At 25.3% G+C, this 25902-nt stretch overlaps 3 protein-coding genes and 1 pseudogene across 3 annotated transcripts; 3 read left to right on the forward strand and 1 right to left on the reverse strand.

The window, feature by feature from the left end:
- The first annotated feature begins 5090 nt into the window (after positions 1-5090).
- LOC143221377 (cyclin-A2-like) lies at positions 5091-7061 on the forward strand. The gene is given in 9 exon segments (XM_076446845.1): positions 5091-5252; positions 5450-5626; positions 5629-5919; positions 6012-6030; positions 6033-6148; positions 6150-6235; positions 6379-6583; positions 6652-6899; positions 6980-7061. Coding segments are annotated over 9 exon segments (1386 nt in total).
- Positions 7062-9058: 1997 nt separating this feature from the next.
- Positions 9059-10895, forward strand: LOC143221378 (clathrin light chain-like). Its single transcript, XM_076446847.1, is given in 9 exon segments — positions 9059-9161; positions 9164-9207; positions 9290-9374; positions 9458-9550; positions 9656-9767; positions 9955-9966; positions 10715-10803; positions 10806-10843; positions 10845-10895. Coding segments are annotated over 9 exon segments (627 nt in total).
- Positions 10896-11356: 461 nt separating this feature from the next.
- LOC143221379 (ankyrin repeat and LEM domain-containing protein 2-like) lies at positions 11357-14011 on the reverse strand (annotated as a pseudogene).
- Positions 14012-15705: 1694 nt separating this feature from the next.
- LOC143221376 (patatin-like phospholipase domain-containing protein 4) lies at positions 15706-25893 on the forward strand (the record flags this gene model as incomplete). The annotated part of the gene is given in 19 exon segments (XM_076446844.1): positions 15706-15865; positions 21693-21805; positions 22000-22071; positions 22073-22120; positions 22863-22887; positions 22890-23050; positions 23336-23419; positions 23576-23626; positions 23628-23687; positions 23689-23737; positions 23740-23753; positions 23843-23995; positions 23997-24019; positions 25083-25140; positions 25142-25194; positions 25632-25657; positions 25660-25705; positions 25707-25786; positions 25853-25893. Coding segments are annotated over 19 exon segments (1317 nt in total), but the record flags the coding sequence as incomplete, so codon positions are not given.
- Between the last annotated feature and the right edge of the window lie 9 nt (positions 25894-25902).

Consider the following 25902-nt stretch of genomic DNA (forward strand, 5'->3'; position numbering starts at 1 on the left):
TTTAAGTTTATACAAGTATTATATACAGAAATTTTTAGTTCATATGTTATACCAATAATTCGTGTTGAATTAAATTTAGTTTATAGGTATACAAAAAGATATTTTATGGTCATCATAATATATTGCATGTAGAAAGCAATATGTAATACATATAACTATTAGTCCTAAAGTATAGGATTAAATTAACAATATAAAATTTTTTTTATTTAAATTTAGACAATATAGTAAATTCTTACTTTAAACTGTTTTGAAGTAAAAAATATATCTAGTATTGTAAATCCAATAAATTTACTTATTGTATGATTTCAATTAAAAATAGCATGTATTTATTCTATACGTCGGTATAAAACACGTATAACTAATACTTTTATAAAAGTCATTTGATGCAGAAAATCTAAAAAGGTCATTTTCATATTTCAGAACGATTATTCAACACATATAAGAAATTATATTTTTTTTTGTGGTTTATAGAGTAATTGGGGACACCAGATTTAGAACTTATAGAAATACGATTTATTCTTACAATACGCATCTTAATTACAAATTTATTTTATTCTGAATTTATATTTCGTGGAAGTCATGTATTATTTTAATTAATCAAATGTATTCAATACTACGACGTATAATAACAAACAATTACAAAAATTATCATATATTAATACAGAGCCACAAGCTATGTAAAAATTTCGTATTTTTTGATTTATTAAATAAATCTTATGTTTTGCTCAATAAAACACATTTCTTTAAATATCTTATAGAATATTCTAATTTTCTCGTAAAATTTCCTACTAAGAATCTTATAGCTCGCAGCACTGTATACTGGCCAAAAAGCAATTAAAGAACTTTATAATGACCAAACTAATAAAGGCCAGCTTTTTATATATATCTTGTGAAAAGAAATTATAGATATTTAGTATCTCTAACATGAAAGTATATAAGAAATATACAAAATTTTACATTTATAAGCATACACTAATGAATGAAGAGAAAAAAATAAGTGTTTGTGTATATATTACTAAAAATGAGCGAATGTCTATTATTCAAATATTATTCAATATTAAACTCTATTTTCTCAAAATATTATATCATAATTGTTTAACAGCATGCACTTATAATATAAATGCTAAGAGTGAACCTATATTGCAAAGAAAATGATATTTTACAAATGACAAAAGAACGGATAATATAAATTTTGTAATTATAAATGATACAAATATTTCAAATGCAGTCAATATACTGCATATTAAAACAAGAAGGAATCAAATCGTTCTGAAGTTTGAAAACAGAATACTTGTGTAATTTCAACTGTTCAATTCTTTATAGGAGGAGTAGCCTGAAGCTTAAGACTGTGCCTGTTCGCTGGAAGGCTGCATCTCCTCCGTTAGCTCCATTTGCTCTGATTGCTCAGTCGCATTCTCATTTTTCTGAACACCCACGGATTCGATCGTATTCTTATCATCTGTTTTTTTGACCACCCTGTAATCAAAGCAATTTGTCAACTATGACAGGAAACTAGTGAAATTAAATGTAGTGCCAATTAAATATAGTGGTGCAAATAATTTTTATTTTGAATAGAAATAATATTATACTAACATCATTATCAAAATTAGTAGTCCATTATTAAACAAATATAGCTAAAAGATATATTTTATATTGGCTCTAAATATACTATTAACTTAAATATACATTTAAATAAATAATTAAATAAAATTCAACTAAATATAGCTATAAATTTATTGTTCAAACATTATAAAAAAATATTTATATATCATTTATATCAATGTATATTTTTTTTTAAATTTTGATGAATTTTATAATTTAAACGTTTTAGAATTATAAATTATAAACACAATTCTTTGTCTTATGTGAAAAACTTATAAACAATATATTAAATATATAAGTAAAAATCTTAAAAATTAATCAAATTTAGTATATTAATACTTTTAAATCTTAAAATATGTTTTGAAATACTTACTCCAAATTGCTAAAAGGAATGAAATGTAATTTTATTTTACCTACGATATAGGATACACCAAATACAGTCTTTAAATATTAATTACATTACACTTAAACTTATTTGTAATGTATTTTTACAGGGTGGTCTATCTATCTTTTGTTTTTTCATTGAAGAAAAATATATTTTAGATAAGTAACAGTAAACAACATTACTGTGAAAATCATTATGAAATATGTACTAAAAGTTACTGTATATTCATATTTTATAATAATTTTCAATTAATAATCCTAAAATTAGTATTTAATACAACATTCAGGCTGCATAGAAGTATTTAAACTTTCTATGTAGATATGAAACTGTAAATGGTGTTATATTTTTAATCGTAGTATTGATATGTACAAATATATGAATTTATGAAAGAATTGTACATAAAATCATAAATATAAATTTCTCTAATTAATTAAAATAACTTACAAATTTGTTACAAATAGAAAATAAAGTGATCAGAATTTTAAACTTGGTTAATATTGTAATTTTTCTTATAACATATATATAAAACAAAAAAGATACATAATTATTACTAATCACAAAAATATAGTTTAGTCAATAGATTGTTAGTTAAAAAAGAAATTATTTCATAATATATGTATAAAAATTAAATGAAAAGAATACCTGTTCAGGATGTTTTGCAAGATAATCGTTTTTAGCATCTCTAATCATCCTTGTTACTTTGTTCCTTAAATCCTTAAATTCTTCCCATTCTTTTGCATCTTTATTCTTTTTTGCTTTAGCATACAGCTTATTTTTCTTTTGTATTTCACTTCGAATTTCATCAGTCATCATGGCTTCTTTAGTTCTAATTCCTGAATAATTATAATACTTTTTCATCAAGATTTAAATAGTAACTTAAAAATTTTTATTTTTAACTTCTTTTAAATACCAAGATATGTATTTAAAGAAAAATAACTTATTTTTCATTGTTAACATTATGGCTTATTATGAGTCTGTTATTAAACAAAGAAGAATTCTTTTTATATATTTTGTATTACTTATTAAATACAATGTAGAAATTAAATTAATTCTATAAACTTATAAATCCAGTTTACTTAAAAACCATATTCTTAATACAAATGATTTCAAATACAAAAGAAAAATTGAAGCAGAGTAGCAAAGAAGCAGGTAAATGTCAAAAATAGTTTTTAATAATATTACTAAAATATAAATAAACTAAATTTGAACAAAGGAGATAATGATCAATCAATTAAATAAATTTATTAATAATCTTTTCATTCACATGCAATTATTACAATTATTTTAGTAAAATACTAGAACTATTATCCAATTTGTATTCTACAAATATTAAGTAAATTAAGAATTTCATACTTACTTCAAGTTTACTGACTTTTTTCACATTATTCGATGCTTTGCCTTTAACATTACCATTTCCTATAGAAAATCTTGGTCTCATATGAGATAAAATTTGAGGTGGTAATGCTCTTCTATGCCAAGGTCTCAGTAATGGTCCTCTAGGTCCTACACCTCTTAAACCCATGGTGGAACCATTGGAGCCATACCTCTAACTCTTGGACCAATAATTGGCATCGGTCCACTAGGTCGACTTACTCCACCAGGTCGCGGTGGCGGAGGCAATCTTTGTCGCATTGGTCCGAAAACTGGATTCATGGGAAGTGGGGGCATTCTGGAGGCAAACCAGGAGGTGGAAGTCTACCACCGAATCTCGGAGGTGGTGGAGGTCGTATACCAGCTGGTGGAACTCTTGGCCCTAGTAAGGGTCCTCGATTTAATGGGCTCATTATTATTCTCGATGTAGATCTTCTTAAATCACTTTTGTGACCTTAAATAGCAGATGATCAAATATGCCGACGAATGTGAATCTTATCTATGAGGTTAAAATTTTAACTTCACACACTGTTTATGCGCGAGAATACACGATTATATGCTAAAATGATACACTTTATAATTCTAGTCGCATTGAACTTTTACTATAAAACCAATTACGGTATTAGATGTTGCCACGAATATCGTAAAAACATTACGAACTTATAAGCAAATAAACTTTTTACACAGCAAATAGCAATCCGCACCGACGAGTTTGATGCTAGTAGTCATGAATAACAAACTTTAAGTAGTACAAATCGGTTTAAAATTTAGTCTCCTGCAAAAATAAAGTATCCTAAAGTATAATGAAAAAAATTAGAATATTAATTTATAGATGCTTCGTATAAAATTATATTTTCCATTAAAATATAATTTTTTGAATTTAAGAAAGATTAAAATATTATATAATACTTTTTAACTTGAAATCTTGATATTAATTTTTAAATCAATATAATTTTATGATTAATTTATAGTGAAAAATTAAATATTTTTATAAAAAATTAAAAAATATATATAAAATATAATTTAATTTATTTTTGCGCACCAATAATTTTATTGTCTTTCATTATCTGTTCAAATGAATTTTTTAAATGCATATTTCTTCTTAATAATATGAAGTTTTTATCAATTATAATATATTACAAAAAAAGTATATAAAAATATATATTATTTTTTTAATCTAATGAAATAAATATTAATTCATTAAAGTCAGTACATTTAAATTTTGTTAACTATATCCATTTAGAATAGCTATATCATACAATGAAAATAAACCTTAAAGAGCTTAAAAATAATTTATATGTTCATCATAAAAATATATGTAACAAAATTCTATGCTGATAAATTGTATTATTTTTTCATTAAATAATATTTTTGATTGTATATCCGCCTATATTAAAGGATAATTTTAAAAGTACATGTTAACACATCACTTATTTGATTGGTGTACTTCCAATTTATAAGAGACATGCTTTTCCTCATTGGTCTATTTGAGCAACGCTTTTAACGTATCGCCAGCTGTTGAAGTTACGTTTGTTTGAATCAAAACGGCAACTGAAGTTTGTTGGGTTGCTTGCTTAGAGCTTCGAAATTTGACTGCCATGTATGGACGGTAAATACACTTCATTGGAACAAGAACAGGGCATGCATAGTGTTTAAGAGAAATAATAATTTAGAAAAAAAGAAGAATTGATATATATATATAGGACACTGACTGAAAATTTGAAACTAAATAATGGCCACGATTCGTGTACACGAGGATCAAGAAAATCGTATGAACGATGTTCGTCGCGGCAAAGAAAGTATTACCGTGCCCATTCAAAGTCAAACATTGCAACTAACAAAACGTGCTGTTTTAGGCGTTCTTCACAATAATTGTAATCGCACTACGAAATCAGTATGTATATATTTTGTATCTTCCCTCCCGCGTTTTTTTAGATCGAAGAATTCGACGACTTCTTACCTTTATTATATACAGTGAATGATTGCTGAAAATAGTTCTTAAAATTGTACAACCTTTTTTTCTGATCGTACGTAATCTAAAGTATTCATTACTAATGTTAATGTGGTAAATGTCTGTTTTACTTTTTATAGGAAATTTACAAAGATGAAAAGTATCCAAAAACAAAAACAGTTATACCTACACAGTTTGAACCTTTCAAAATTTATGAAGGAAAAAAGGAAGAAGTTATATTTAAAATCTATGAAGATAAGTTAGAAGAGGAAACTTCTGTTGCACTTAGAGATACAAAAGATAAAAAGAAATTAAAGAAAAGGAAGATATTAAGTCAGAAAGAGAGAAACCAAGGTTACAAGTGAATCCTATAAATGTCTCAAATTTACCAACATTTTGCAATACTATGCAAGATATAAATCAAAAGAAAGAAATTGAAATAATTTTTTCACAAGGCAGTCCAATGTCTTTAGAAAAACCAATATTTCATTCATCTTCATCAAAGAAAAATCTTCAGAAGCGAAGAGAATCTATAAAGAAATGAGAATGAAACTTTTTTGATGTAGATGAATATCGAGCTGATGTATATAATTATCTACGAGCTGCAGAGGTATGTAGTATTTTTCTATATTTCCATTTGTGTTTCAAATTTAAAATAATTAAATTAATCCACGCATTAATTAATAAAATGTTTTATTTTAGAAACACCATAGACCAAAACCAGGTATATGAAGAAACAACCTGATATAACATATTCAATGAGATCAATATTAGTGGACTGGCTTGTGGAAGTTGCTGAAGAATATCGGTTACAAACTGAGACTCTCTATTTAGCTGTTTTCATATATAGACCGCTTTTTATCATATATGAGTGTTGTAAGAGAAAAACTACAACTTGTAGGAACAGCAGCTATGTTTATTGCTGCGTAAGTTTTTTTGTATATGTCTTACATTTATTTATTTAATTTTTAATTTATATATTTAATTAGTTAATTAGTAATATTAATAAGTGATTTAGCTCATAAGTAATAAAATTAAAATCTTTAATTCTTAATAATTAATATTTTAGGAAATATGAAGAGATCTATCCACCTGATGTAGGCGAATTTGTATACATCACAGATGATACATATACAAAAAAGCAGGTACTACGTATGGAGCATTTAATATTAAGGGTTTTGTCTTTTGATCTAACTGTACCGACACCGCTTACTTTCCTTATGGAATATTGTATTAGTAATAATCTTTCTGAAAAAATAAAATTTCTAGCAATGGTAAGTGTATAATATTTCTTTAGTATGTTATTAATATAATATATTAATTTTCATACAAAATTTTACAGTATCTCTGTGAATTATCAATGCTTGAAGGGGATCCATATTTACAGTTTTTACCTAGTCATTTAGCTGCATCTGCAATAGCACTTGCACGACATACATTATTAGAAGAGATGTGGCCACATGAATTAGAATTATCAACTGGATATAGCTTAAAAGATCTTAAAGAATGCATAATGTGTTTAAATAAGACCTTCTGTAATGCATTAAATATTCAACAACAAGCCATACAAGAAAGATACAAAAGCAGCAAGTAAGTTTAGATATTTAATGCTCAAACTAATTCACTTTGTTTCCTTATTTGAATTGAGCATCAAATATATTCTTATTTAGATATGGACATGTAGCATTATTATTACCACGACGTATTGATTATGTAACACTGACCTCTGAAGATGAAGAAGAAAATGCTTAGTATTTAACAAGCATTGGGCAGAAATAGAAGAATCTAAAAATTTATACATATTTGGAGATAACGAACCTCCCATTATAAATCCCATGTTTTGAAAGATAAGGAGGGGATTAGGGCAAGACTGAGCTATTGTTTCACAAATGAAATGTACGAGTTACTTCTATTAGCATGTTTGATCACTATGTTTAGCCTAGGCAAACATATTGACTTTATCTTTCATATTTCGCCACTACCTATACTTATTATAGGTTGTAGGTAAATTTTAATAACTGTTTTTAGAGCTCCGTCATTATATTAACGAATGAAGCTCTAAATTATGTTATTTAGGAATTGTATTTTTATATGCATTTTTTAGACGATTGTTAACAGAACACTTGCTCTACATACATGATGCCTAAATTTTGTTGCCAGTGATCTGTCACAAAATAATAGGAAGTGTAAGAATAATAACTGTATTTATTATTGACATTGTACTAAAAATATACATCATTGTGATGGAAACACTTCAATGTGTAAAAATGATTACAACATTCGTCTATTTTTATGACACTTGCATAGTTATTTATTTACGATCTTTTGCACATATAAAATTGCTAACTTTTATAAATTATGGTTTAACCAAAAGTGATTTTTTAATCATTACATCTATTTGTGAGAAATATATTGTACATACATTTCATAGATCATGCTATTTAAAAAACATTTCTATTTATAAATATCTAAATAAATTTTTGGTTTAAAGCTTATATATCATGCTCAATATACAAATATCTCTGTGCAGCTTTCCATACATTGTCCAATACAACTTTTTTATAAATTGTTTAAATATTTTAGAAAGAAGTACATAGTATTTTATGCATGATCTCTGAGCAAGACATATTACAATAAAAATACTCAAGTGTTTGATACACAATTCATGTCTATAATGTTCATATTAAAAAATATATATACATATAATTTTGTTTTTAATGTTATCTTATTATAATTGTAATTTTGAATTTCAATTACTACAAATTAATGAAATAAGTGTCTTTATATATTTTGGAAGGAAATTAAATAATAGACGAAATAGCAAAATAGTAATATATGATTTTGAAATGCTTTTAAAAGTAGATGAAAATAATTTTAAAAGACAAACATTGAAATATAAGTTTCAATAAAATATCGTTACTCTCATATGTTATAAAAAGAATTATTAATGAAGATATTATTAATGAAACAATAAATCATGTTATTCGTTTAAATATTATAATATGCATTTTTGTCATAAAAAAATATACTCAAATATTCTTAAATGTATCTTCTTTACGATGTTCATGAAATGTTGGTAATACTGATTTCTCTTGCTTAACCATTACGTTTAATTGTGCGCATGTGTGCGTTGTGCTCTAAACTAGTATTGACGTGACAATTTGTAGTTGATATTTAATAGAAATCTAACGAAACGACAGTTGTGGGTGTTTCCAAGATAAAAGTTCATATTCCATAACATATTGAGGTACAATATTTGATTCAACATTTTTTATATTTATTACTATTAAATAAACGTTCTTATTTTATTTCGAACCATTACACCTTTCGATATTTTTGATATCTTATACAATTTAATAATATCTTAAATAAATAAATACTTGGTTTTAGATTGTTTTCATTTACATTGCTTAAATGACAAACAAGTACATAGCATTTTAATTTAAACCTATAAAATGCACAATGAAATATATCGGGATAAAGTATAAATAAATTGTTTGTACAATACTGATATGATAGTTTAAACTTAAAGAAAATTATATTATTGTATTATATTTATCTCTTTAAAAAGTAATTTATCAAAAGTTATAAAATGAAAGTATAAATTATAATTTTCTTTAGAATCTGAGAAACTATATAATTTGTTTTTGTTTATTATATATTTTACACTATATATATACAATTTTTTACATTTAGAAGTACTAATTTATTTTAAAGTTTGTCAATATATGATATACTTATTAGACAATATGGATGCATTTGGTGACAACTTTGTCAATGATCAAGAAGTAGATCCAGTAGCAGAATTTGTAGCAAGAGAACAAGACCAATTAGCAGGGCTTGAGAATGAAATTCACCAGTTTCTATATCTACTCCTGCAACAGCACCTAATACAGATGTAATTAATGATTATGTAAAAGTTAAAACAATTATATTATTTAACATTTATATAAATTTATCTAAAAATTTTGAAAATTTAAGTTGGCCCAGGTGGTGATGCAGAAGGTAGTTTTGAAATAATAGATGCTATTGGACAAGCTCCTGAAATACAAGTACCTCCGGTAATAGGGTAAACTTTATTGTAATACTCTTTTGTTAATATTTCATTATGAAATATTGAATATATATTTGAAACAAAAAATTATTTCTAGAAGCTGCATCTAAGCCTGCACCTGTGAAAGAAGAACCTGAGAAAATACGAAAATGGAGAGAAGAACAAAAAGCTAGACTAGAGGAAAAAGGTATTTCATAACATTTTAATTTGTATAAAACTTAATGCAATAGTAAATTTACTTTACAATCTTAAATTACTAGTATTACATTATTATTATATGTAATTTATTTAGATGCAGAAGAAGAAAAGAAAAAAGAAGAATGGAGGGAAGCTGCAAGGAAAGAATTAGAAGAATGGTATAAACATCATGCAGAAGCAATTAGTAAAACAAAACTTACAAACAGGTAATATTTAAAATTGTCATTCTAATCAGTTTTAATTTACATGATATTTTCGATATATTTTCTATAAATGTAACTTTTAATTGCATACTTGTAGTTGCAATTAAAAGTTTTATTCTATATAATATTATAAATACTTTATTTCAAATATATACTACATACAATTATATTATTTCATTTTGCTTCTTAGGGAATCAGCCAAGTAAGTTACACTATATATTTTTGCATGTATAATTGCATTGCATTGCTGTATAATATAGCTTGCTTGTTCAATTTATGAGGCAACTTGTAGAATGGTATCAGAAATATCATATATTTTCGTATATGTTAGCCGCTTTTTTGTAACATTTCGTATAATCTTGTGCTTGATGCAATTATACTTGAGACTCCAGTGTTTCTAATTGTATTGTATACAAGCCACGCCATTTATTGACTTTAATCATATTAAAAAACAGTTATAAGAGTACACATAAGAATATTATATTTTCTATACCATTATATTTTTTATTTAAATGTTGAAAACAATTAAGTTTTATTAGTTTCATTATCAATTACATGTTCATTATCAATTAAGTGTTTTTAAGTGTTTTAAATTTATTATAAATATAGTATAAGTTATTGCAAGAATTATTAATTTTTATATTATATGATTATATGATGACATTTGATGTAATATAGTTACATTTTGGTATTATAACTATCACTTATTTTTTAACTTATTTATGTACAAACACGTACAAAAATATGAATGTTTTTTTCTTTATTTATGTATTATGTATGTTTAAAAATTTCTGAATGTTGCGTCGCTGCATATGTTATATGTAAAAGATGGAAACAAAATTATTCAATATGTACACTGCAATGTCATTGGTGCATTTAATTTAAGAGTAATGTTGCATTTAAGATTTTTATATGTTGCAGCTTATGTAACATAATATATTTGTCTTTAGGAACGCAGAAAAACAATTTGTAGCAGAAGCTGATGAAGTGGAGCCAGGTACCGAATGGGAGCGAATTGCAAAACTTTGCGACTTTAATCCAAATCTTCCCGAACTTCAAAAGATGTTTCCCGAATGCGTTTCAATTATTTTGCAATTGAAACAAACTCCACCAGCTCCAGTCAGTCTTTGATTAAATTAATAACTTGTATGGAGTATAGATATATATATATCTATATATATATAAATATACTATCAAATGAAAGAAAAGTGTATGCAAGTTACAATAATATTTAAAAAAATAGATCATACTTGATCTATTAAGTGAAAATGTAATGTTATTGTGAATAAAGATTATTGATAGCAAATGTACGCATAAATATTAAATTCAAAAAATAAAATATGTAATATAATTACTAATATCATTAAATATAAAAATAAACGTAATAACTTAACCCTTACATATATGAATTTAAATATAAGCGATAATTTATAGAACAATATACAAAATTTTCATAAATGATTTTAATTATATATAAAATTTTATGAAATATACTGTTTTTAGTACACTTAAGTTTTAAAGTATATTAATGTTACTTAACAAATTATTCCTATTGTGCGTAAGATAAAAAAATTTTATAGTTTACAAATTCTCTACAAATTCATAATCAATTTTCTTCTAATTGGTCTTGTATTATTTGTTCTGAAAATAACAGATTAAATTGTATTAATAATTAACCAATATATAATCAGAATAGTAAAAATAATTTGTATATTATTATAGAAAGAAGATAATAATAATCATCATTTGTTATAATTATTGAATATATAAAAATCAATACCTATGTAAATCACGTTTCATAGCAAGTTGCATGTCATGTTTCCAGGCGATAAATGTTTGGATATGTAATGGCATTAAGTGATGTTGATACTGCATTATAAACAGCATAATCTAATTGTGTTGGTACAAACCTATAAAATATAAAATAATCAATAAAGAATTGTGTATGTAAAACAATTGTACTATATTTACATAAAAATAATTATTTTACTAAAACAAAATTTATTTTTATGTAATATCTTACCCTTCAAGAAATATTCCAAGACCTTCTTCTGCATTTTGCATTTCATCATCAGAACTATCTACTGTTAATTTTGGTGATGATGGTGGTGTAAAAAATTCTAGTTCATCTAACAAAGAAGGAAATATATTTTACAATACTTCTTACTACAAATTATATATATATATATATATACATATATATACACACACGAGTATGCGCCTGCGTGCGTGTATGTATCTATATAAATTTACATTATAAAATATTCAACACTTACCTACATTATTTTCATCTTGACTATTTGATGTAAGCAATGACCATGATTGTAATTTAGAACATAAATAATCTATTGAATCGACGAACAATTTGGTTTTTGAATGTTCATTTAAATTAATCATGTTATCATTTGATGTCTGTGAAAAAATTATCTAATAGTTATTAAATGAATGTTAAAAATTAGAAATAATATTTATACCTGATTATAATCAACAAATTGTTCCTGAAATTTAGATTCTAAATACTTTCAAGTTTTGTTAAACCTTCTGTAGTATGAAAATCTGCAAAGTCGTTTAAAAATGGCCAATATTCTTTCCATGATACCTGCCATTCTTCTGCCAAATTTCTAAAAATTAAACACAGTTTTAATTTTCTTTTTCTAAATAATTACAATACGTTTATGTTGAAATTTATAGTATAATATACCTTCCAATTCGTTCGAGTCCTTTTTCTACATCTTGTAATCTTAAAGCTAAATTATTACTAGGACTATCTGTAAAATCATCTTCTGTTTTTTTAATTGGTGTCATACGTAGACGTGGAGGCGTTTTCCACTTTTTCTAAATTCCTAATGCACGAGATTTCGTCATTGGACCAGCAAATGCACGTACTTCTAAACGTGGACTTATTGATCTGTATTTAAACTCTACAAAAATATTAGTTATAAAACACATGCAATGTAAACTGAAATACTCTACCTACCAAGGGACTAGTAGGAGAAAAGGGTTCTCCAATCACAGGTTGTAATGACTTATCATCTGATCTTAACACAGGGTACATAATACTGATCTTCTAATAGTAAATGTATCTCTTTTTTAATTCTTCATCCTTCTGACTTATTCTACTACAAATTATCTGTAAGATCATGAACGCATTATTAAAATAATGTTCTCCACAAAATAATAAGATATTATTTACAGTTATAAAAAAATGATTAAAAAATTACGAATTAATTTACATTTATTTGTAAGTATATAAGAAAGTATATACTAGCATTTTTCATAAAAAATTTTGAATACTTTATTACGTACATCTATTGGTAGTTGTTTATACTTATTTGGTAATGTTTTTATACAACATGGATATGAAACAAGAACTCGAACTACATCTTTAAACCAAATTTAACTGCAAAGTGTAATGGAGTCTCATTCAATCCTTTGTCAGGTGTATTTAAATATAAATCTAACATGATCTGTGCACGATCCACGTAACTTTTACATTCGTCACCATAAAGCAGTTTTATGAAGTCTGTATTTCCAACAGTGTTTAATATCAACTCACACATATCTGGTCTGTCTGCTCTACTGCAATATGTAATGCATTATAACGGCATCCTTCCTGTAATAAGTCAATGAAAAAATTTTTTTATATAATGCATATATTGAAACAATTTAAATATTTAAACATATTTATAAATTATAGCTAACTTGCAAAATTGCAGGTGTATCTCCACTACCAATTAAATATCGTGGATTTCCCCATACTGTAGTTTTTACTGCATATAAATCTCCATCTTTAATTAATTTTCTAAAACATACAAGATCTTGACATCGTAAAGCTTTAAAATTATTTGATTTTTCTTCTACTACAGGTACTATTGAGGTACTATTTGTAAAATTAGCTTTTTCAAAACCAGTCTTAGCATATTCTTCAGCTTCTGATCGTTTTTTAAATGATTTTAGACGACCAGTTCTAAATTCTTTAATTACTTTAAAGCTTCTGTTTTGTCTTGATAAACTCGAATATGTTCTGTAATATATAAATACAAATTAATTATTTTATGAAATAATGATTTAAAAATTAAAAACGATAAAAGAATAATATTTAATATTTACCTGTATTATTACTTTGTATTGAAGAATCAATGGTTTTCTTCAGGTATGTATACAGCATGAAAAATAGTTTCATTTAATATATTAGAATTTTCTTGAGCCACATGTAATGTTTGTGATGTTTGTTCGTTTTCATCCATTGTATTTAATTCGTTTTTCTCTTTTTTAGATTGTTTTAAGTCATACAGTCACTTATTGGTTATATGTCACATTCAATAGTGTCAAGATATACGCAAAAATTGCGTGTCTTTATGTGATTTTTGTAGTTTCGTATACAAAATCTTTCGTTTCTTTTATACGGGAAAATATTTTCCCTGAATCTTTTTTGGAATGCGTATTTTGTTCAAATATCTGTATTGTAATTTTTAGTAAAAATAATGAAAATTTTCTACTTTTTGAGAATAAACTTTCTAAGTACTAAGAACAATTATTTTAAAACTTTTTAACAATTATTCTGTTACACAGAAAGCTAGAGTAAAATACTACAAATATTTTACGAAATATAAATTACCAAGAAAATAAGGAACATATATAGCATAGTCCGTAAATTTGATCAAGATTAAACTTATTTTCAAGGGAGTAAACAATTGAACTGTAATTAAGAAGCGTTTACATTACAAATATTATATTTATAAAATCAATAATTTATAGTAGAAAGTATAAATTTTTTACGAATAATACAAAATACAGAAAAAAACTCATAATTAACTGTCATTTATAAAAACTAACCAATCCTAAATAGATTCTAGGTTATCGACCAATCATTTTAAATGAAAATATAAAACGAGATTTTACTTCTAATACTTTAATTTTTACTTTCAATACAGAATTTAATACAAAATAAGATATCTGTCTTTAATAGATATTAATAGGTTTATATTAAAAAATATTACATGATCAAATATTTATTTATACGATAAAATGAAATTTTTAAATAGTATTAAAATTAATTGAAATATAAATCTACGAATACTGAGATGCATTAATCAATTAATAATATTTATTATAAATATAATGATTACTTGGTTAAAATCTTTATTCTTATTGGTTATTAGACAGATCGGCAATTATTTGATTATAATTTTACAATTTCTAATATAAAATTCTATCAATTGTTTAAATATAAATAGCGAATACTTTTCTAATAACATAAATTTTGCTTAAAATTACTGTAAATATAGATTATTTAAAATACATAAATATGATATTTATTTCTATACGTAACAGGAAAAAAATTGTTAATATTTGCTCATGTGACTTTTATTTAAATTGTACAACGTAAAAATTGTGTGATTTAAAAAATATTAGTTATTATCAAAAATATAATTTGTTTTACTTACTAAATTACCATAGTAGCAATTTGTCAAACATCAATTATTAAGAAAACGCGAATGCATTTGAAGATAGTCATTTTGACAAAGAACACGTGTACCTGTAGAACTATTGCACATTGAATGAGTTAAGAACACTGAGTGGGCGGAGCAATCCACCACACCATCGAAATCAACCAATGAGAGATTTAATGAGTATTTACAAACCGCACGTCATCAAATGTGTATTATCTCTTTAGCTGTTTGTAACATGTATTTTTTTCAATCATATTCAAGATTAGGCTTGAGAGTTTCGGGAGACTGTTGTTGCTGCAAAGGACTACTGATAGTTCGAACGTGGACGTCGTGCGAAGTACGTCGTTCAAAGCACATTTTTTATAAGTGATGTTCATAGTGCCGAAGAAAAGAAATCAGTATTTTTTTTATCCGTTGTACAATTATTCTCGAATATCGATTTAAATAAAAGTAACAATAAATAATATATTGTATAAGAGAATTCCGAAATGAATTTATCGTTTGCTGGTTGTGGCTTCCTTGGTATTTACTATGTTGGTGTGGCAGTGTGTTTTCAAGAAATATGCTCCACACTTGCTTTGGATAAGATTAGTGGTGCATCGGCTGGTGCTATCGCCGCTTGTTGTCTCCTTTGTGACTTACCCCTCGGTGAGTGAACTCCTTTGTTTATATATCTACAAGATATATAATATCTGAAATAATTAGTTTTTTCAGTGTTATGGTTCGATTTATGACTTTTGATATTAAACACATCTTACATTCTCTATCCATTGTATGCATGTTAAACAAATTATTTCACTGTTCCAGTGATTTCACACTGTAATTACACTGCAAATATCTTTATGTTTTTTTAGTATCAATTATTACTGATGTTAAAGTATGTTTATATGCTGTCAAATTATGAAAATCTACCTGTCAATCAATCTTTACTTTTCCTAGACAGATTTTAAATAATCACAACTATCTTTATAAGTAACATAACATACACAAGATGTAATAGCATTAATTCTTTTAGATGTTATTAATAAAGCAATATGAAAGATACAAAGAAATACAAATATATAAAACATGAGTATAACTGTATTGATAAAAAAATATTTATAAACAAAGTGTAAAATGCTATATATCAACTAACATAGTTTATCTTATTTCAGTTTGTTGTTTTATTTCAATTATTACTCTTTGTATGATTTTTAAGTTATTCATAGAAAATGCATAAAGTTAGTCATCCCACAAATAAATCTCATAACTAGGTCAAGCTTAGAATGAGCAAATTGGAAGTAGTAGCAAGAACACTTATCAAATGTTTTTCTTTATGAGTAAGACTGACAATAAATATATAACATAATGCAAGCAATTATAGCAGACATATTAGTATGAGTTAATACGCACTACTAAAAATTTTTTATTGTGATAAAAGCTTATCACCTTGAGTGAAATATCCTTCATTTTAGTAATAATTTATCTGAACACTTGTTAACTGTTTGTTACTTATATTATTAAAATCAAATAGTCCGAGGAACAATTATACAATAAACTTTGGATAAAAAATATTTCGCAACGATTAAAAGTTATGTATAAAAATAATTTAATTACAATTTATAATAACATCATCATAAACTTATATATACTTTAAAAGATATTGACAATAAGGATTTATAGTCACTTAAAAATAATTATATAATCTCGTATTAAAAAAATTATATAAATTTTATTACAACGTATTTTATAATAATTTTTAATGTAATTATATAAATGATTTAATATGTAATTTCTAAATAAAATTATAAAGAAATATCTATATATATATATATATATGCATACAATATGTAAAATGTAAAAATTTCTAATAATTTCTTACATATCCGTCTATAATCCACTGTTGTGTTTATATTCTACCATGTAGTACAGTACCATGGCCAACCAGATATCTGATGCTTTCGTAATACAAAACTTGTAACTAACTTACAATCAAAGGTTTAAAATTAATACGGCATAGTTATTAAAATCCTTTAAATACTAAGATTAAAAAGATCGTAAGAATAAATTTTTTCCGAATTTTAATAATCTTTTACATATGTCTTAAAAGTAATATATGTAAGCGAAAAGCGCGTAAACATATTTTGTATCGATTAATATATGTACGTAAACATATTTGACTTTAAAACGTACATAAATAAAGTAGAAAGATTCAAATGTAAGAATTCGTTGTTACGTTTAGAAAATTAATTGGATTTATATATATTACATATAATATGCTATATATTATATATCTGTTGCATTAGATATATTTTATACTTGATAAATTTAGTCTCTTTTAATTTCTATTTCTAATATATATTATATATATGTTTATCAAAATGAAAATATCATTCAGCATTTCTCCTCACGTCTTTACTTCCGTACTGTTACGTACCGAATAACGTCATTAACATATATTATGATAATTGATTAAAAACACATATTCATATATGTAATTAATTTTAATACCAATAAATTAGTACCGGATTGTGAAAAAAGCTGATTAAGAACGAACAATGACGAATGCTGTTCTTCTATTGTTTCGAAACGATGATTCAAATACATTATATGAGGTAATCACTTTATACTTATCAAATTCTTTGTTATAGGTTTCATAATTTAAGAATATCTTTAATAACAAATAGTTATTTGCGCTTTAAACTTTTCCAATCTGAATAAGCTTTTTCTATATTGTATGTAATTTGTGTATGTGATTAAAATTAAATATCGTTTTAATAAAAACGGAAATTTTGCAACTAACATAATTACGTATATTTAAAAAAATATAATCCTCTTCGGAATATGAATTATAATTACATGTATATACGTAGTTTGACTAACGGTGGAATGGTATAATAATAAATTGTTGATATTTATGTCGTTTCATACGCGACAACATCTTGTAATCATTTACATAATCTATAACGTTCAAGTTATTACAGTAGTGAAAAACACATTTAAGGTCGTATCCAAATTAATGCAATAATTACGTAGCATGCATTCTGAGTGTACATTAGTTTGTTTATACTAGGCGATAACTGCAAAACATATTTTTGAAACGAAATATGTTTAGTAATGCATATATAACACATATATAAATGGGTATATAAGAAAGAATTGGGCATTCATTTGTAAATATATAAGAATAAATTAAGAAATCATTGTTAATTATCATATAAATCGACCATTTGTACTGATTGTATTGATACTTATAGATTTTTACATATATTCCATGTACATTCACTTCTGCATTACATTTTCGATGTTTATATGTATAATAAATAATATATAATTGAACGCACGTGTCACAGTTATATGACTGATGTTACGTTGACATCAACATCCGAGGTTTGTATATTTATCCCAATTATATAATTATCGTAAAGCAAAAATTGCAATTCCATTGACGCACAAATTTTTATTTCTAGAACTTAACTTCTGATAAATAAAATTATCATTAATAGTCGAAAATAGCAAAAGAAAATCTCATTTTATATACATATATATATACACATACACATACGATTATATTACATTAATAATATTAAGATAATCATATAAAAATGATTAATATTAAATATATCAACAATTTGATAGTATTCAAATAATCATGAATTTATCTTTTTTAATCGGTATTTTTATTGTCTGAAATTATGGAAGAAATGGTTAAAGTCTAAATAATATCGACAAATGCAGATAATTTGATATAAGGATTAAATGCAGTTGATAATCTTTCTATTGTGATAAAATTTAAATCCCTTTATTATTTTTATTCTTTTCATATACTGGAATAATTTAATTGACAAATTTTGATAAAAAGTAAATGTCAGATAGGTATGTGTTTCAAATAAAATTTATTTTTTTTCGATTACATTTTATGTACAAATTTTTCAATTTTTTTTTCTTTTTTTATATTGAAATGTAATATTGTAATTTTTATTTAAAAAGTAATTTGAAAACGATGTTTACCGTTGAAGTAGCAGGATTTAAGTATTTTAATCAGAAAATAAACTATTCCCTTCTGGTGTGGTAACATCAATAGAGGATGTAGCATGTTAAGCAAACAAAGGAAGATTTGTTTTTGTAGAAAGACTCGTGCGATAAGTGATAAGACTACATGTATACACACATGAAAGTTGACCAGATTTTTTCTTTTTACAAAGTATCATAAAATCTATTAAATCGAAACTGACAGCATCTATTTTCGTTCACTATATATAAAATTCTATTTATATTGTAAATCAGTGATGTAAAAAATTTTTTTTCTCAGGTAATTCTATTTGTAGTCAGGTAGTTTGTAGTAAACACGTTCGAAACTTTATATCGCGGCTTAAAAAATTTGTTTTTCTTCGTATAGGGTTATTAAGGGTCCTATCCAGCATTCCAATTTACAGTGTTTCAAGAAGGTAGGTTTTTTCAATTGTGTAATAAATCTTAGATTTCAAGTTGTACATTTTTATGGATTGCATAGGTTTAAGGTCTTTAGTTTGTAAGATATTTTATCGTGCTTCTTTGATCAGTTTAAATATTTTTGATAATGTATCTGTGTAGCATTTGTAGAGCAAATATCAAAAACATTGTACCGATTGAACTGAATATAATTAAACGTCTTCAGTTAATTGTTTCCTGTTTTTCTTTTGAAATAGGCCAACGTAGAAAATTGTCATTATCATTTCAATTCAATTCTGAGTTGGCAATATAGTATTTTCTGTTTGCTTATAGTACACATTTTCACTTTTAATTTCATCATAATTGCATGTTTCGTGTGGAAATAAAACTTAGTTTTTCTTTGTTTACACAGACGTTAAATGAAATATTTTTTGTGAGCAGTAAATCACTCATTGATACTTTAAACATATACGAGGTGAGGTACTTGAAATTATAGCACCATTTCAACATAGGATATGCTACGTATATAATATATATATATTATATTATTATTTATATTATTTTTCATATTTGTTTTATTAAAGTACATCTTGTATTAGTCTTTAGGGTATTGTATTAATGATTGCAATGAAATATTTTTATTGCAGTTATTTCGATAGTTATCGACTTTATATTTAATATCCACATTTATGTAGAAGAGATTATACTTATCATAACAAATTAATAAAATAGAGCAGAAATTATGAAATATTTGATTTCACTGGATAAGAATTTATAAGGGACGTTTTTCATACATTTTCTTACTGGCATTAACTCTTTCGTCAGAAAGAGGAATTGGGGCCTTGTAATAGATATAGGTATGCCTAATGAAAGAAACATAGCAAGGTAATTGAGGTAGACTCAATATTGAGTAATGATAGTGTCATGTAAAGCGATACTCTTAATAATGTCAATCATGAACTGTCAAATGTGTTTAACATTCATCATAAAATTTCCATAAATTAAATCATATAATTTGAATAACGCTTTCATGTATAAAAAGTCTAGATTCTTGTAGTATTAGTAAATTATTTCATAATGGTAATTAATTAATAAATATAAAATAATATTTTTGTATTTCTTTCATAAAATCTATGTATGGATATTCGTAGATACGTGTCATAATCAATTAATTTGATACAATGAAAGTATAGTATTCGTGATAAGATAAATGTATGAACGGTTATTTTCCTTTTTCTTTACGTGATACTTAAAAATACGGTGAATTTTATTTCGAAAAATATCTTGTAATAAAAATATTGAAGATTTCTAATGATCTTTAGTAAAAATTACCCAAATAGAATTTGGAAGATAAAAATGCTAAAAGCTTGCCAATGATATTAATTTTATGAATATCAAGAATTTTTAAATATCGAATTTAATTTATATACTTCAATAAATCAATTTCGTTTATTAGATACTAAGGTTTAGTATTAACCTTAATAGACATTATTGGTTGCCAAACTATTCCTTTATTGAGAATTAAAGTTAATGCAATTCCAGGTTGAATTGATTAGTTTAATTTATTTTGTTATAATCGGAAATTTGTAGTATAAATCATATATTTATATCTATTCTAATAGAAAGAACTTTTTTTAGAACCTTTCAACTTGGAATATCAAGTACCTCAAAATTTATTTTTCTCGTTTTATAATGAGAAAAAATCATCCATAACTATTGCTTGCTATCTATGATGAATAATTTGATTAGAATATTTGTTGAAATGATATATGTTTAAAGTTAACTAATTTATACCAATTTTATTTATTTCTAAATAAGATTTTCAATAAATCGTATATGATTAGTAGTTTTCAAGTAATGTAATTTGTATAATTAAAACGAATTGTTATATACTATATAATCACTATGTGATTCGAGCAAGCAATTTGAAAATATCTTAATTTCGATGAGATTGATTTTCAAAATACTTTATTTTTAATTAATGAAATTAATTTGATAATCACTTTAGTACATCGTTATTAGACTTTCTTTGATATAATTATTATAAAAACACATGTTTTTATAGGTGAGATAACAAGTAATGTATTACGTGTTGCCCGTGAAGCACGACAACGCACACTCGGTCCATTTAGTCCATCGTTTAATGTACAAGAAATACTACTAGAAAGTTTGCAGAAGGTATATACCATTAAAAATAAATAAAATTAATATACATGTTAAAATTTATAAGATACTAAAAAATAACACTCGTCAAATGTACACATGTGTTAGTCACACTTATTGAACTTGTTACTGTAGAATAGTAGATAATTTTAAGATCAATTTATGTTATTAACATTTTGATATATAATTAAACATTCTCTCTATTACAGTTTCTTCCTAACGATGCTCATATTCGTGTGAGCGGAAAACTGCATATTTCCTTAACGAGGGTGTATGATGGAAAAAAACGTAATCATTTCACAATTTTCATCCAGAGAAGACTTATTGCAGGTAACGTAACGTTCATGTTTATTTCACCTTTCACGTTTTTATGATAATATTTCTTTTAGTTTAATAATAATATATTACACTGTGTATTTATGTATTTGTGACGTTTATGATATACAATATTATCAAGATAACATTTTCGAATTTATATGAACAAAATAAAAAGTTATACGTGTAGAAGATGGAGGGTAATAAGAGGAAACGGAATAATTTAATGAGTAAACTTAACTTTATTTCTCTACGCTTACCCCTACAATTATTGCTATGGCATTATGATATTAATAAGTTTATAGGATTAAGGATATAAGCTAAATTAAATTCTAATCGTTTTTGTATAGTCGTGCGATCAGTCTACCGTTCCAACTCTTAAATGTAAACAACTCGTTCGCTCGCACACTTGTTTCTATCCTTTTCTATTCGCAGGCTTTTTTTCTCATCCATGCTTTCCCAGGTATACTCGACCCTGGCGGGTTAGGTTTTTTAGACACTCAGCTGTATTCCTAAACTTTCACTCGTTACTTGCACTCCGTCCTTATCATAATTATCGATCTTACAACCCGTCGACTTGCACACGGCCCTTTTTATACTTATTTATTCCTAAACACACTCGATATTCACTCAGAGTCACACTTACTCGGATTCTACATACATTATATTATATTTATCGTCCTCATTGTAGTTTTGTATATTTTAAATATACATTAATTTAACTCTAAAATACATTGAATGTTTATTTTTTTTACAGGCATTATTGGCCAGTGCATTTGTTCCAATTTTTCTGGTCTTTTCCCACCAAGATTTCATGGTGTTAGATATATGGATGGTGGCTTTAGTGACAATCTTCCGACACTTGATGAAAATACTATTACTGTCAGCCCCTTTTGTGGAGAAAGTGATATCTGCCCTAGAGATGTTTCTTCTCAGCTTTTTCATGTAAGTTGATACAATGAATATATTTGATAAGGAATATACAATTGTCTCTTGAAGTATGTACGCGCGTATGCGTGTGTAAGCGAGCAAGCATGCATATGTAACATTAAAATTGTAATGCAACATTAAAGAACGTAAAAAAATCGTAATCAGAAACGCTTATTTCGAGGGACAATTGTATTTTGTAGTAAACTTTGTTGTATCTTAATAAACTAATTATTTGAGTAACTTAATTTAAATTGAACTTAAACTTTTTCCCCAATCTATATTAACATTCATGATTCGTAGGTGAACTTCGCAAATACAAGTATAGAACTTTCAAGACAAAATATATATAGGTTTGCAAGGATACTTTTTCCACCAAATCCAGAGGTAAAAATATATCAATTACCATATTTTTAATACAGATTTATAATACAGATATCTTATATACAGAATTCATTAATATTTATTCGAAATATTTAATTTGAAATTTTCGTTGTTTTTATTTGAAAATGAATAATATAAATAATTTTAATTATTTTACAGATACTTTCAAATATGTGCAAGCAAGGATTTGATGATGCATTAAGATTTCTTCAATCGTAATAACTTACTCAATTGTACTCGATGTTTGGCAGTACAATCCACATTTGTTGTCTCAGAAAACTCTTGATGATAATATGGATTATGATCCTGAATGTTTAGAATGTAAATGCATAGACAGGTGATAGGCTATGAACATAAAATATAAATATTAATTGTATTGATATAAAATATTTCTGTGTATTATTACATATGATGTATATTTTACAGGAAGCATTAGTATCTAATTTACCTGAAACAGTTATGACCATATTTCAAGATGCAATTGATTCTGCTAATAAAGGCTTAATTAACTGGTTATTTAAACACAGAAGTGTAAAACTTCTGTCATTGCTTAGTTTACCATGTACATTGCCAGCAGATTGTAGTATATGCAACTTTTACAAAGTAAGTATTTTAATATAAGTTTGGGGAAAAAGAAATCCATTATTTTTATAATTTTAAATTATAGTTTATATAAATTATAAATTATAATTATAATTATTTTAAATAATGAATTTCTTTTTCCCCAACCTAATATATTGTATTATTTGGTTTTTCCTTTTAATAATATTTTAATATACTCTTTTTCTCATATATAGTATTTTAAATATTTATGTAATTCAATGTAGTTATATAGTTGTGTAGTTGTGTAGACTAATGGAATAAATAAATGATATGCATGTACTATTACTGGTTTAAAATTGCATGATGCTAAATAATAACGCAATAAAGTTATATATAATTATAGATTTAACAATAAATATAAATATAAACATATTGTGTAAATAATAGATTGATCCTTCTTATGAAGAAGTAAGTTATTCAAATTTAAGCTTGTATGTTTTAAAGTTTGTTGTATATAGTACTGCTTCAGGTTTCGATATATATAATATATATTGAATTTTTACCATCAATCATTTGAATTAATGAAAAATAGTTTAATTTGTTTCATATTTAGTTATCTAATTATACTTATATATTGTGCTCTTATGGATTTACTTGTTATCATTAACACGTTGAGCCGCGCATCGGTCCCTGGGGAGCGACAGTAGACTTCGTTTGACAACGTTGATCACTGGGATCGACGGTACCAAAGTTAAAAAATAAACGTGGTAATTCCAATGAAAAACATTCTAAACAAAAATATGAATTGTTTATGCATGTATTACAAAATGTGCAATTGACTTTTTTAATCATATTTTTCGCTCTCTTGAGTTCGTATATCGTTGAATTTTTGATATAACATCCCGAACAATATCTTCGAATTTGCGAACGTCTCTTTCCTTTTTTTTTTTTTTTTTTTTTTTGTATTGATAAACGATTCATTTTTTCAATATGCCTTGTTGCCGTTCATATCTTTATTTTAAACCATCTCAAATATCGCGCAAGAACGGAAAGCACAACAAATCGGCGCGGGATCAACGTGTTAAATATAACTTCATATTTAACATTATGCATGTGATCATAGTCTGATTGGTAACAAGATAGAAAGTCACACCTTGGAATACAATGTAATTGGCAATATTCCTCCGTACACCTCCACAGATGATTCCTTGTACTAAACATGTTACACCTTCTCGGTAAGCTTCGCATTTTTTTTTTCTAATTTTGCTGTATAAAACAAGCCTTGCGTTTCTTAAGTATTATTGTATAAAAGTATTTTTACATTATCTAAATATTCAATTATAAAGATTAAACTAAGAAATATATAAATTGAAAAGAGATTCATTTGCATATTAAAATATTAAATAATAAAAGTTTTAATATAGCTATAAACAAAATTTTTACTAGTATAAATAAAAATTATACAAAATTTCACTTTATACATTTGTATATTTATATATAATGCGCAATTATGCATACATATCTAAGTTGTGTGCATGTTTACTTATACTAAATGTAAAAAATGCTTTAACCTTAGCTTTAACTTATTGTTCTTGTACCTTTTTGTCATTATAAATTTTTTATATCTAATGACAATTATTAACAAATCATTAATATTTCATTTTATTTCCAGATTTATTTTGAATGTACCTAAATTACGAGAAATCTATTAGAATTAAGAACATTTTTCTTGGAACAATTAAGTATGCGTTCCTAAAATTAATGTGTATTATCAACAAGTACCATCGACTATTAAATGTCAATTAGCAATTACAGAATATGGTTCAAGTAAATAAAATATTTTATATACTTTATATCAATTATGAAAGTGCATTAATATCACAAATTTTTCAGATATATATAATATGGAAGGAGCAGAAAAGACTGATAATTTATATAAAAAT

The sequence above is a fragment of the Lasioglossum baleicum genome, unplaced genomic scaffold (assembly GCF_051020765.1).
Source record: "Lasioglossum baleicum unplaced genomic scaffold, iyLasBale1 scaffold2337, whole genome shotgun sequence".
NCBI lineage: Eukaryota > Metazoa > Arthropoda > Insecta > Hymenoptera > Halictidae > Lasioglossum > Lasioglossum baleicum.